The 14,551-nt window shown below is 45.8% G+C and overlaps 1 protein-coding gene across 3 annotated transcripts in view; it reads right to left on the bottom strand.

Annotated features, from left to right (window-relative positions):
- NEDD4L (NEDD4 like E3 ubiquitin protein ligase) overlaps window positions 1–10,670 on the bottom strand; it is a 369,947-nt gene extending 359,277 nt beyond the window's left edge. For 2 of the 3 annotated variants that reach the window (XM_033238701.1, XM_033238705.1), the window contains exon 1: window positions 10,193–10,670. In XM_033238701.1, the coding sequence (XP_033094592.1) occupies window positions 10,193–10,240 (48 nt within the window). In that variant the 5' untranslated portion in view covers window positions 10,241–10,670. The remainder of the gene's footprint in view (window positions 1–10,192) is intronic. The other variant, XM_033238697.1, reaches the window with a different exon arrangement.
- Window positions 10,671–14,551: the final 3,881 nt, after the last annotated feature.

Raw genomic sequence — 14,551 nt, 5'->3', positions numbered from 1 at the left:
CTCAGTTTGTTCATCCTCCTCATGGGACCACTATCCTTACAAGCCCTTCCAAGTTCTACCTTCACAGGATAGATTTCACATCACAGCTTTTTTTTTTTTTTTTTTTTTTTTTTGAGACAGAGTTTTACTCTGTCACCCAGGCTGAAGTGCAGAGGTGCAATCTCGGCTCACCACAACCTCCATCTCCCAGGTTCAAGCGATTCTCCTGCCTCAGCCTCCCAAGTAGCTGGGATTATAGGGGCATGCCACCACGCCCGGCTAATTTTTGTATTTTTAGTAGAAATGGGGTTTTGCAATGTTGGTCAGGCTGGTCTTGAACTCCCAGCCTGAACTGATCTGCCTGCCCTGGCCTCCCAAAGTGCTAGGATTACAGGTATGAGTCACCATGGGTGGCCACATCACAGCATTTTCAACTTAAAAAAAAGAAAAACTCACTTTTGAATGGCCCTTTTCTTTTGACGAATAGGAGGTATAAAAAGAATACAAAATCTCTTGGTAGATGTCTGCCTGCCAAGAAGTCACCAAATACTGAATGTGATGACAGCAAGGGAATCTGAGAGCCTTGCCGTTTAACTTGGTGAGTTTTGAATCAATACAGGACTGAAGTCAGGGACAAAAAGTCGACTGGGGTGTCAAATTTAAGCTAGTTACCCCAGATACGCTTACATAATAAGGCTTTTCTCACCTAAAGGCATTACAATAATCACCACTCGGGTTCAAAACAAAGTATTACAATCATAGTGAGATTCTACTATTCATGAAATAAGAGACCCAGATCTTTACACCACCAACCACCAAACGTCCTGCTAAAACTTCAGCCACAATCTTGCATGAGGAATCAAGAATGTCTCTGCTAATCAAACATCAGTAGTTGTCACAATTATCAGCTCCTTCTCAGAGTCAGTAACAGCAAGTTACGGAAGGGTCCACACAGCAGAACTAGGACTATTTAGGAAGTCTCTACTAAATCTAAATCTAGTTTCTAGTTTTCTAAATCTAGTTTATTCTCAACTCTAAGTTATGCTCTCATTTCCATATTCCAGCAACAAGCAACACTCAAGCCAACAGTAACATTAAACAGTGAACAGTACAAACATTGCCACCTATAGTCTGAAAATGAAATACATTTGTTTATATTGTGACCTGGAAGAGAAACAATGTAAATACAGAAAGTAACATTTTGTCATACTTCTCCCACCCTTCTTTAATCCTTCTGCCCTAATACTTATTGTCACCATTATATTATTTATATATTATTCTAATCCTCCTTAGCATGGACTACCAAAAGATCAATACATAGTTTGCTTTATCGCCAGTTAACAAATATTTCAGTAAGACAGACCCACTTATTCAAATACCTGCAACATCAAAAAGCTTGAAAACTCTTAAGTTAGGATCTCTTTTTTTCACTGCTGCTACTCATCTAAGACTGGAAATTTAAGGGCAACAATAAAGTCTGTTTTTACAGATGTTGTAACTCAAAATAAAAAATTTAATTGGCTGTTAATCTATCACAAACTGCCATGTTTTCATGATGCCATTTTAAACACTGCACAAGCAGACAGGTGATTAAATTTGCAATGAGCACAGTTGCTTCCTTTTGAAATGAGTGCAAAAGTAATTTAGCAGAAACTCCAAGGTACTGCTGCAATAATGTCACACTCAATCATTCTTTTATTTATTTATTTATTTTTGATATGGAGTCTCGCTCTGTTGCCCAGGCTGGAGTGCAGTGGTGCGATCTCAGCTCACTGCAAGCTCCACCTCCCGGGTTCACCCCATTCTCCTGCCTCAGCCTCCAGAGTAGCTGGGACTACAGGTGCCCGCCACCACGCCCGGCTAATTTTTTGTATTTTTAGTACAGACAGAGTTTCACCATGTTAGCCAGGATGGTCTCAATCTCCTGACCTCGTGATCTGCCCGCCTTGGCCTCCCAAAGGTGCTAGTCAATCATTCTTAATATTTTTAAACAGTTTTATTGAGATGTAATTCACATACAACACAATTCATCCATTTAAAGGGTACAAAACTCAATGACTTTTAATATGTTGGGAGTTCTTCTTTGGGGTGATCTTGGCTTTTTTGCCTTTGTTTTCTGAGACAGTGTCTTGCTCTGTCACCCAGGCTGGAGTGCAGTGGCATGATCATGGCTCACTGCAGCCTCAACCTCCCAGGTTCAAGCCATCCTCCCACCTCAGCCTCCCCAGCAGCCAGGACCACAGGTGTGTGCCACCACACCCAGCTAAGTTTTTGTATTTTTTGTAGAGGCGGGGTTTCACCACGTTGCCCAGGCTGGTCTTAAACTCCTGGGCTCAAGCAATCTATCCACTTCAGCCCCCCAAGATCACTCATTTCTCTTGGGAAAATATACCAGATATATTGAGGTACCCCAGAATCCCAAAACAAGCTTTCCCAAGTAAGCTTCCTGGTGATGTGGACACACACTGCACTGAAGAAACGCCTGAATACTGTGCAATGGTTTTCATTTGAATTGCATTCTGTAATGGTAAATAAACTGCAGTCATCTGAGGATCACCATTTGTCACCGTCCTCACCCTTGGAGCAAAACTATTACTATTCTTTATTTTTGAGTTTCGCTCTTGTTGCCCAGGCTGGAGTGCAATGGCTCAAACTTCTCTGCCTCCGGGCAAGTCTCCTGCCTCAGCCTTCTGAGTAACTGGGATTACAGTTGCCTGCCATCATGCCCAGCTAATTTTTGTATTTTTAGTAAAGACGGAGTTTCACCATGTTGGCCAGGCTGGTCTCAAACTCCTGACCTCAGGTGATCCTCCAGCCTCGGCCTCCCAAAGTGCTGGGATTACAGGCATGAGCCACTGCCCCAGACTATTATTATTGCGACAGAGTCTCACTCTGTCACCCAATCTGGAGTGCAATGGTGCGCGATCTCGGCTCACTATAATCTCTGCTTCCAGGGTTCAAGCTATTTTCCTGCCTCAGCCTCCACAGTAGCTGGGATTACAGGTGTCCACCACCACGCCCAGCTAATTTTTTTTTCTTTTCTTTTCTTTTCTTTTTTTTTTCTTTTTGTAGAGACAGGGTTTCACCATGTTGGCCAGGCTGGTCTCAAACTCCCGACCTCAAGTGATCCACCAGCCTTGGCCTTCAACATGCTAGGATTACAGATGTGAGCCACTATGTCTGGCCTAAGCAAAATTATTTTTATTCCTTAAATTAAGGAAACTGATGTTCAATAAGGAAATAAACATAACATTCTGATTTAATAAAACTAAATATAATGAAAATTAAAATGTCAATGTCTACAAATTCCACAGACACTACATCTGTGAAGAAAATAAATTATATTCAGTATTTTTTTTATTTTTATTTTTTGAAACAGGGTCTCACTCTGTTGCCCAGGTTAGAGTGCAGTGGCACGATCTTGGCTTACTGCAACTTCTGCCTCCAGGTTTAAGTGATCCTCCCACCTCAGCCTCTCAAGTAGCTGGGACTACATGCACATGCCGCCATGTTTAGCTAACTTTTCTATTTTTTATAGAGATGGGGTTTCACCATGTTGCCCAGCCTGGCCTCAAACTCCCAAGCTAAAGTGATTCACCTGCCTCGGTCTCCCAAAATGCTAGGATTACAGGAGTGAGCACTGCACCCGGTCCCTAGAATCAAATTTTAAAACAACACGTTATATTCAAGAATTTTAAAAACTGATTTTAAATGTCACCATGAAAACCAGGCCCTTTTAAGATTTGTTTCTCGGCCAGACGCGGTGGCTCAAGCCTGTAATCCCAGCACTTTGGGAGGCCAAGACGGGCAGATCACAAGGTCAGGAGATCGAGACCATCCTGGCTAACGGGGTGAAACCCCGTTCCTTACCCCTTATACGAAGATTAATTCAAGATGGATTAGAGACTTAAATGTTAGACCTAATACCATAAAAACCCTAGAAGAAAATCTAGGTAGTACCATTCAGGACATAGGCATGGGCAAGGACTTCATGTCTAAAACACCAAAAGCAACGGCAGCAAAAGCCAAAAATGATAAATGGGATCTAATTAAACTAAAGAGCTTCTGCACAGCAAAAGAAACTACCATCAGAGTGAACAGGCAACCTACAGAATGGGAGAAAATTTTCGCAATCTACTCATCTGACAAAGGGCTAATATCCAGAATCTACAAAGAACTCAAACAAATATACAAGAAAAAAAAAACAACCCCATCAAAAAGTGGGCAAAGGATATGAACAGACATTTCTCAAAAGAAGACATTCATACAGCCAACAGACACATGAAAAAATGCTCATCATCACTCGCCATCAGAGAAATGCAAATCAAAACCACAATGAGATACCATCTCACACCAGTTAGAATGGCAATCGTTCAAAAGTCAGGAAACAGCAGGTGTTGGAGAGGATGTGGAGAAATAGAAACACTTTTACACTGTTGGGGGGATTGTAAACTAGTTCAACCATTATGGAAAACAGTATGGCAATTCCTCAAGGATCTAGAACTAGAAGTACCATATGACCCAGCCATCCCACTACTGGGTATATACCCAAAGGATTATAAATTATTCTACTACAAAGACACATGCACACGTATGTTTACTGCGGCACTATTCACAATAGCAAAGACTTGGAATCAACCCAAATGTCTATCTGTGACAGACTGGATTAAGAAAATGTTGTACATATACACCATGGAATACTATGCAGCCATAAAAAAGGATGAGTTTGTGTCCTTTGTAGGGACATGGATGCAGCTGGAAACCATCATTCTTAGCAAACTATCACAAGAACAGAAAACCAAACACCGCATGTTCTTACTCATAGGTGGGAACTGAACAATGAGATCACTTGGACTCGGGAAGGGGAACATCACACACTGGGGCCTATCATGGGGAGGCGGGAGGAGGAGGGATTGCATTGGGGAGTTATACATGATATAAATGATGAATTGATGGGTGCTGACGAGTTGATGGGTGCAGCACACCAACATGACATAAGTATACATATGTAACAAACCTGCACGTTATGCACATGTACCCTAGAACTTAAAGTATAATTAAAAAAATAAAATAAAATAAAATAAAGAAAAAAAAATACAAAAAACTAGCCGGGCGAGGTGGCCGGCACCTGTAGTCCCAGCTACTCGGAGGCTGAGACAGGTGAATGGTGTAAACCCGGGAGGCGGAGCTTGCAGTGAGCTAAGAACCGGCCACTGCACTCCAGCCTGGGCGACAGAGCGAGACTCCGTCTCAAAAAAAAAAAAAAAGATTTGTTTCTCAAACATTACCTATATGTCCTGGGTATACAGTCTACCATCCAGCATCTAGGCCCGACACAGGCCTTGGACTTGGCATGACTGGGCAAGCCTTCTCTCTCTACAGAAAACAGCCTGTCAGCATTCACCTTGAGATCCAAGCAAAATCTAAACCACAATTTCTGAAAGCAATCTTGTCCTCACCGTTTTGCACAGCTACAAAGATGGCACACAGGGTTTCCCAAGTCATCTCTTGAAAATACACACAGGCCGCCTTTTTAAAACTAACAACTATTCTTAATCACTTACAGATGGCTATCCAGTTGGCTATCATCTAGGATCCCAGTTCCTTCTTTGCTAATGCGTACTTAAGAGCACTTCTCTTTTCCTAGCAGTTTTCTCAAACACAGAAAAGCAGAAATCTGACTACTCATTGACTTAAAAGTATTGAATGATTGGAGCTATTGAAACTGATGGCTTGGAGTTTTCCCAGGTTTCTAGTCACTGTAATTCATCAATTCTAAAATATCCTTGTTTTCATATTTCAACTTCTCTGAAATAAGGATGCTTCATAAGATGAACACTATGTCATAACTTGACAGCAATTTTTCCTCTTAGTGGTACATGAAATAGTGGCATTATCTTAAAAGTGACAGCATCTTAAAGTGAAAGAAATATGGTATCCACGCCAAAGGTTAGCCTTAAAGGTTTGTTATGAAGTGGATAATTATATGTAAATGAGTAGAAAGACCCCTAAAACAATAGAAAGTAGTGGTGACTGCAACCATAGCACAACTAGCTGCCACATCTCAAAGGACATAATGCAAGCCACTGACTGTAACTAGGTTAGAATGTGGCCCCAATTAAGCCAGATTTTTACCGTTTTCATGAAATTTCCAAGCTTTAAAACACTCTGGAGACCACACTAAGCATGGCTCCTGGTCAAATCTGGTCCAGTAGCCATCAGTTTGCAACCAGTGGTGTTTATTTCTCTTACATTATCTTGAATAATTCAGATATTAAGACCTTTCCAGTCATTTGGCAGAAAGGGAGGATTATTCAGCATGTTAAAAACTAGGCCTTTCTATTCAAAATACCTGGCTCCATAACTTATTTGTTTTGTGTCCTTATCCAGGTCATGTAACCTCTTTGAGCTTTCATTTCTCACCTGTAAATCACAGCCTAGCTCATACAGTTCTCATGAGAATTAAGCGACACAGTATGTGCACAAGCCTCAGCACTTTGCTCTCATGGCGCATCTTAAAAGTGACAGTATCTTAAAGTGAAAAACATATGGTATCCATGCCAAAAGTTAACCTCAAAGGTTGATTATGAAGTAGATAATTATATGCAAATGAGTAAAAAGACCCCTAAGCCAGCAAGCCAGCAGGGAGCCGTGGTGACTGGCACCTATAAGCAGATCTGCCACATCTCAAAGGACATAATGCAAGCCACTGATTGTGACTAGGCTAGAATGTGGCCTCAATTAAGCCGGATTTTTACCATTGGTATAGAAGAGGCATTCAAAAGCAGCCAACTATCGTGTTTGTATAGGATAAGGAGAGAAGGTGTCATTTATTCTAAGTCAGCCTGGCCTTCATTTGTATGCCATTTGCTTCATTTTAACTACTAATGAAATTACTTAATGTCATATCTAATGTGATAAGAAGCTGCCATTCAATCCCAGTATTTTGATCAGTAGAAAAATATTTCCAATAAATGATACCTTTCTAAAATGGAATAAAAGATTTCAGAAAGTTAGCAGTAACATTCATAAGTAAACTATGCCAAAATGCACTACAGATTGACAAAAATAAATAAATAAAACAAAACAAAAAATCCACCAAGGACTCAAGCCAGATGCAGAAACTAGTCGAAAGTGTTCTGATTCCAAACCAAATGTGATTTTGGGCCATGGATCAGAAGTTTTGTAAACTGCTAATCCCTCCAACACCAAAAGTACTTCATCTGATGGTTTTAAATCTGGCTACCTAAAATGACATGATTTAAATCAGGATAAATACGAATTATAACTCACCAGAGAAACCTCCACCTGAAACACACAGCAAAAATTAAATAGCACATACATTCACACAAACACAGTCCACATCTCAACCCCTTACCTTCTACAGAGTGGACAGATATCTGCTGATGATGCAAGGAACAGCACCAAAGCCTCTGCTTTGGCATCCCCATTTTCTGGGTTCATGCAGTGCTTCATCAACAGCAGTGCAGAGAGCTCAACAGTCTTTATGAGCTGGGACATAACTAGGTGCACTCCAAACATATCATGCTTTTCATCAATCTCAAATCAAAATACAAATCTACTTTTAAGAAATGTGGTAGGTATGAGTGTCTACTTTGCTAAAAGGTTTATGAGGTCACTCGTCTAAATGGCGGTCAAAATATCTTCATATGGGATATTCTGCAGCACACCAGGTCTACGAACTTAAGTGCACGCATATTTAATACGCCTTGGAAGAACAACCCTGCCGTTTGCTTCAGCGGGCATTCTACTTTCAGAGCCTGCTAAAACCTTCCATTGGTTTTTCTTACACATACTAATTCAGGGACACAAAACAAGCTGTGCAAATTCAACAATTTGTCGTTAATATTCTACGAAGGCATTCCCTGATTCTCTGAAGGGCAACCTGACAGCATGAAACCGCCCATGAAAAACGAATACGACTGAGATCTGAAGTCACCAAAACTGCCCTCGCTTATTTTTTCACTGGTAGGAGAAAGTTGAAAAAGGAAGACAGATGAGACTCATCTTGTGTAATACAATGTGTGTGGAACTAAATATTACCAGCGACATGGCAATAAATAGATAATAAAAGGTGTCTTCATCACCTCTTGCTATTTCCTATACAGCCCCAAATTCCCTTCTAGCAACATGCAGGAGTGAACCCAGTCACATGCCAACACACACTCGGACTCTGTTTACATTCCAAGCTTCACTTTCACACTAGACACTAGTTATGACGATTAGTAGTGACTCCTGTAGACAAAAGTGGCAAGATGTGCTCTAGGTAGATTCTGACACTCACTGCCAATGTAGATAAAGCAAAAACAATAGTGACATTAACGTGTTTTATTTATCCAGTTGCACTTTCCAAAACACTCTTAAAATCCTTTTTTCGGGCAGTTTTTACAAGTAATCATGTTATTAAAACATTTTTAAAAGAACCTAGGATGAAATGCAGCTGTCCTCACGCCCCCCCCCCCCCCCCGCCCCCACCTTCCCCGCAATACGTCAACCCAAGCAGTCCCTTTGTTTAGGAATGTCCGTGTCTCTGCAACTCTAAGAGCTCAGGGCCTGCCCTCTACTGCCACTAATTAAATGGAGAAGTAAAGGATGCAAGGGAAAGCTCCTCAAAGAGAGAAGCCAGGAGGGAGAGGAGAATCCCCCGGGGTCAATGAAACAATGCTACTTTTCACCTATCCCCAGGTAGTTACACAAAACGGGAAATTATTTTACAAAAGCACAGCGAGGCAAAGTAATCAAACACACAAATCACACATTATTTGCACTGTGATCATTCTTTGATCAAATAAATACATCAAGCTTTGCCTAGCACCGCTAAGAAAAAATTCATACCCCAAACACCCTTCCCACCCCAAAATACCTTTCATTCCACACTTACGTAGCACACAGGCACACACACACCATGCCAGGGTAGGAGAGCTGCAGAGAGCGGAGCCATAACGCGAGCCTGTCTCAGATAATAGCCTTTCTTCCAACCCCACCCCCATCACGAGAGAAAGAGGGAACCTCTGAAAAGAAAGGAGGGAGGGAAAGAAAGAGAAATCGAGAAAGCCTGAATTTCCAGGCATCAACTTTTCATGAAATACACAACCAGGATAGGAAATACCTCCCTGCTGAGTAATGCTTCTTGGGTTGTAAATTTACCTCTCGAAAGGGTAGCCAGACCTGAGCGCGCACCCCGCCAGATGGCAAACCACTCCTACCTGCTCCATCCAGCCTGCCTGTCACGCCGCGCCCGCGACAAGGGTCCCACCCCCCTTTTTGGCAGAGCCACATACCAGTAAGGGCCGAGCGTGGCTGGTCGAAAGAGGACTAGGCAGTGATTTAGAAGGACTGTTTCAAAAGGGGGGAGTGGGAGACATGCAAGAGAGAGTAAAGGTAAAAACAAAGCCCTTTCCAGTGAAACCGACCCCTGGAAGGCGTGGCTTATTCATTCGCTTTATTAATAAAAGAGATCAATTGAGCTTTCCTCGCCCCACCCACCCCGGAGGTGCCGAGCTTTGAATCCTCGGGAGGAAAAAAATGGCAGGGCTGCAAGCTTCCTCCCCAAGTTTCCAGGAGCACCTGCCACCAGCCTTGAACACCTCCCCCACCGAGGCTCCGAAATCCACAATCCTGGCCGTAGACTTTGCAAAACGAGGGGAGGGACACACGCAGCGTGTCCCCCATTCCCGGCAGGATAAGCACGCACAGGGTTCTGAGCGCCTGCTGATCCACACAATCATGAGACAGAAAGTTCCAGGGGGAAATGATCCGGCTCCTCCGCAGCCCTGGGTCTCCAGCCGCGCGACCCAGACGTGACATGCATCATGGACTCCCGGGCTGCAGGGGCGAGAGGCGGAAAGTTGCCCAACAGCCCCAGGAGACGCTGCTTGGAGAGGAAAGGGGAAGACAGGAAGGGGGAAGAGAGGGGCGCGTGCCCCCTCCCAAAAGCGAGGAGCGGCGGAGTGAACCCCCAGGTCCAAGGGCGCCGCGCCGCTTTATTTACAAACAATGCGCTCGGCTTGCGGAAGGTGGGGGATGCGGAAGGACCCAAGCTCCCCTCGATCCCGCTCCGGGGCCTTCCCGCTTTGGGGCTCCTGCAGACGCCGGGCACGAGCACCCCGGGAGCGGCCCCTTTCCCCTCCCCCTGCCGGCGCGGGACAGGAACTCCCTGGGGAGTCCCGGGCAGGAATGGGGTGCCACTCACCTCGTCTTCGGAAAGTCCATAGACCGGCTCCCCGAGCCCGGTCGCCATGGAGCCGGCGCCCCGCGAGGGGTCGGGGGCGCTCCCGGCGGCTGCGCTGCGGCGCGGGCGGCCGGGTCTCCCCTCTGCCTCCAGGTCCCCCCCGGTCCCGCACCCTGCCCTGCGCACGCCTTGCCGGGGAAGCGGCCGGGCGCCGGCAGGTGAGGGTACCCGAACGCGCGCCCCGGCCGCTGCCGGCGCCGCTTCCTCCCGGAAGGCTGCGGGACCAGCGGGCCGGCGGCTGCCGAGAGCGCGCCGAGCACCCAGCGGCAGCCCCGGCGCCTCTCCCTGCGCGCGGCGGCGTCGCAGAGCCCGCCGGGCTTTCCCTCCCTGCGGCCCGCGCCTCCCTCCCGCCCCGCGGCTCTCCGCCCCTCTCCGAGCCTCCTCTGCGCTCCCGGGGACCCGGCTCGCCCGCCTACTCGCTAGCGCCGTCTGGGCCCCAGCTCTCTCCGCCCCCTCCTCCGCCTCCACCCACCGGCGCCGCGAGGGTACCCTCCCCGCTCGCCGGGGCGGGCGCACGCGCCCCCCAAGCCAATCACAAGCCGGGCTGGGGAGAGGGCCGCGGGCTGCGGGGGTGGAGGAGTTCAGCCCCACGCCCACCCCGGCCCGGGGCCTCCAGCGCGGCGCGGTGGGGGTCCGTCCGCCGCGAGGCGGGTCCTCAGGAGCGTGTACGGGCGAGCTTGGCCGGCCCCGCCGACCCTCCCGGGTTCCCTCCGCTTTGGGGAGGGGGCGCGCTGGACGTTTTGGGGCGATAGAGGCTTTTGCGAACAATAACAAAAACGCCCTGAGCCTTTCTTCCTCCCGGTGGTCTTTTTACCAAGAGCCCTGAGCTCGCTGTTAACTGTGAAAAGGGGAAAAGATGGATGTTTCTAGACCCCTTTAAATTCTTTGCAGCCCCGGCGAGCAGGACTTGGCTACATTGTCAGCTCCCGGGAGCGAGCCGCCCGGCCCGGCCGCCAGCCGAGGAGAGGCTGCCCCAGTGTGGCCGCGAGTCGCCATTGCCTGTATCAACCTTGTAGGGAACAAAACCAACATAGCGCCCGCCCCGAGTACACACCCACCCACACGAAAACATACAGCATGGTTCTTTGAATAAAAGGCAGTTCATTTTTGAGCTGCAACGTGAAATATCAAACTCAAGCTTAAGGTTATCCTTTGCATATGCAAACGATCGAGACGTCTTATTAGCCACCGTAGGATTCTTCCCACGTCCCAGCTACTGTTTCTCTAGCAAGCAGTTCATTTAATCCTTCCGATTTATAGGACTGCAAGAGACTACTTTAAATAAGTGAAAGAAATTCGTCAGTCGACTTTTCCAGGAAGCCTTTCCTTAAATTTAGATGTTAAGTGCAGTTGTGAGTTCAAAAAGAAACAGACGCAGAACATTCCATTTGCCTTTGAAAAGGAAACATCAAAGTGCCTACTTGGGTATTACCAGGATGCATTTAGGATTTTCATTCAAGGAAGTTAAGAGAGAACTCGCGTGACCCGAAAGAATCATCTTCCTCGTTGCCAGCTACATAACTAAATATCTGCTGTTTGCCTGCCAGTTGGTTTTCAAAAGAGCACACCCATCCTACCTTAAGCTCTCCTTTGCCTCCCTGCAGCATGACTGGCTTAAAACCTGTGCCGCAGACTGGGTTTCCTTTGAAGACTAAGCCCCATGGAGTCAACACTCTACTCAGAAGCCTTCTCTAGAAGTCTTGTGCCATGAAGTCCACAGTACTTACAGACTGCAAAACCCCGAATGAAAACTATTTATGGAGGACTATTTAAAAGTCAGATTTCTGTCCTTTTTCAGCCCTTTCAAACCTACAGTCTTCAGGCCGGGCGCGGTGGCTCAAACCTGTAATCCCAGCACTTTGGGAGGTTGAGGAGAGCAGATCACAAGATCGGGAGTTCTAGACCAGCCTGGCCAATATGGTGAAACTCCATCTCTACTAAAAATACAAAAATTAGCCGGGCGTGGTGGCAGGCGGCTGTAATCCCAGCTATTCGGGGAGGCTGAGGCATGAGAATCCCTTGAACCTGGGAGGCGGAGGTTGCAGTGAGCCAAGATTGCACCACTGCACTCCAGCCTGGACCACAGAGCAAGACTCTGTATAAAAAAAAAAAAAAAAAAACGGAAAAAACGGCCGGGCGCGGTGGCTCACACCTGTAATCCCAGCTCCTTGGGAAGCCGAGGCGGGCGGATCACGAGGTCAGAAGATAGAGACCATGGTGGCTAACACGGTGAAACCCCGTCTCTACTAAAAAAGACAAAAAAATTAGCGGGGTGTGGTGGCGGGCGCCTGTAGTCCCAGCTACTTGGGAGGCTGAGGCAGGAGAATGGCGTTAACCCAGGAGGTGGAGCTTGCAGTGAGCCGAGATGGCGTCACTGCACTCCAGCCTGGGCAACAGAGCCGAACTCCGTCTCAAAAAAAAAAAAAAACCCTAAAGTATTTTGATAAACAAAAGTACACGTGCACACACTGTCTCTCTCTCTCTCTCTCTCTCTCTCTCTCTCTCTCACACACACACACACACACACATACACACATACATTCTCAGATGCCCTTCCCTAGCCTGTGACCCTCATGGATAGGAGTCAGTGCTTCTCTACCTACCCTCACTAGCCAAGCCTTTATAAAGTGTGTACAGTTTATATTATAAAGGAAGAAAATTAATTGAATAATAATGCTAGCATTTTGGGAGGCAGAGGCAGGAGAATCATTTGAGGCCAGGAGTTTGAGACCAGCCTGGGCAATATAGTGAGACCCCGTCTCTACAAAAAAATAAATAAAAAAAAATTAAAAATTAGCCGGGTGTGGTGGCATGGGCCCATGGTCCTAGCTACTCAGGAGGCTGAGACTAGAGGATCACTTGAGCTCAGAAGTTCAAGGTTACAGTGAGCTATGATCGTGCCATTGCACTCCAGCCTGGGTGACAGAGCAAGACCCTGTGTCTCTAAATAAATACATACATAAATAAATAATCAATTCTTAAAATGTACTGGTAGAAAATTATAATTTCTAGTTACACAGGACACTCCTTCCACATCCTGAAGGTACACAATTCCAGGCTTCGCCTTTGGGTAAGGGTATGTTATCTTGAAACTGTAGAGGGGTGTGGCAGTTTCTCTTCCTGTCCTTTATCATCTACTCCCACACACCCACCACAACAGCCTATAACCCTGCGCTCCAGGTCATGTCCTTGTCTTTCCCTGAGGGATGGTTATTAGGAACTATAATATGAAGCTTGTTTATAAAATCGTGATCCATTACATCCTCTGTAAGAAGACTAATAAACTAGACATTTATTTCAGATCTATGAAGAAAAGATCTTTTGCTTTCAAGAAACTGGTAAGCTTTTGCATGGCAGATGACCAAGATTATTAAAACTGACTGTGTTTTTCTATCTACTTTGGCCACCAGGAAGCTCAGAACCAGTTTCATGGTCTTAAGCCATGAAAGAACCCATTTAAAAAAAAAATGAATCCCTTTTGTAACTATATGCCAACTTTTCCCCAGTGCTGTGGTTCGCTACGCTGCATGTACATTGTAATCACCTGGGGAGCTTTCAAATAGACTAAGTGCCCAGTAACCAGCATCAGAGGCTATGATTTAAATGGATTGTGACATCAGTAGGTGCAACAGCCTCCCAGGTGATGCTAATGTGCATTTAAGGCTAAGAACGTCAGCTTAGGCCAGTAGTTTCCAAATTTTGCTACACATAGAAACGTTTGGGAAATTTTACTACTACTCCTCTCTGCCTCCCACTCCTAAGCATTATGATTTAATTAGTACAGAGTGCCACGTGGGCATCAGGAGCTTTAAAAGTACCCCAGGTGATCCTAATGCACCACTGCCAAGTTTAGAGACATCTGGCCTAGATTTGTATTACTATTCTTTTCCTTTTCTTTTCTTTTTCTTTTCCTTTTCCTTTTTCCGGAGAGACAAGGTCTTGCTCTTTTGTCCAGACTGGAGGTCAGTGGCATGATCACAGCTCACTGTACCCTCAAACTCCAGGACTCAAGTGATCCTCCCACCTCAGCCTCCCACGTAGCTGGGACTACAGGAGCACACCACTGTACCCGGCTAAGGTTTTTTATTTTTTGTAGAGATGGGGTCTCCCTTGCCCAGGCTGGTCTTGAATTCTTGGCTTCAAGTGATCCTCCGGCCTTGGCCTCCCAAAGTGTTGGGATTACAGGTATGAGCTACTGAGCCTATATTCGTTTTCCTTATATATTTTCCACCACTCTGTTTTCTCATTCTTTTTTTTTTTTTTCAACTTAGAGGAAATTACAAGTTATAAACACACTCAAACCTTTTGGGGAGTGAGGTA

The sequence above is a fragment of the Trachypithecus francoisi genome, unplaced genomic scaffold (assembly GCF_009764315.1).
Source record: "Trachypithecus francoisi isolate TF-2019V2 unplaced genomic scaffold, Tfra_2.0 Contig01474, whole genome shotgun sequence".
Classification (NCBI taxonomy): Eukaryota; Metazoa; Chordata; class Mammalia; order Primates; family Cercopithecidae; genus Trachypithecus; species Trachypithecus francoisi.
The sequence above is the reverse complement of the archived record's forward strand: the minus strand, read 5'-3'. Positions and strand labels throughout refer to the sequence as shown.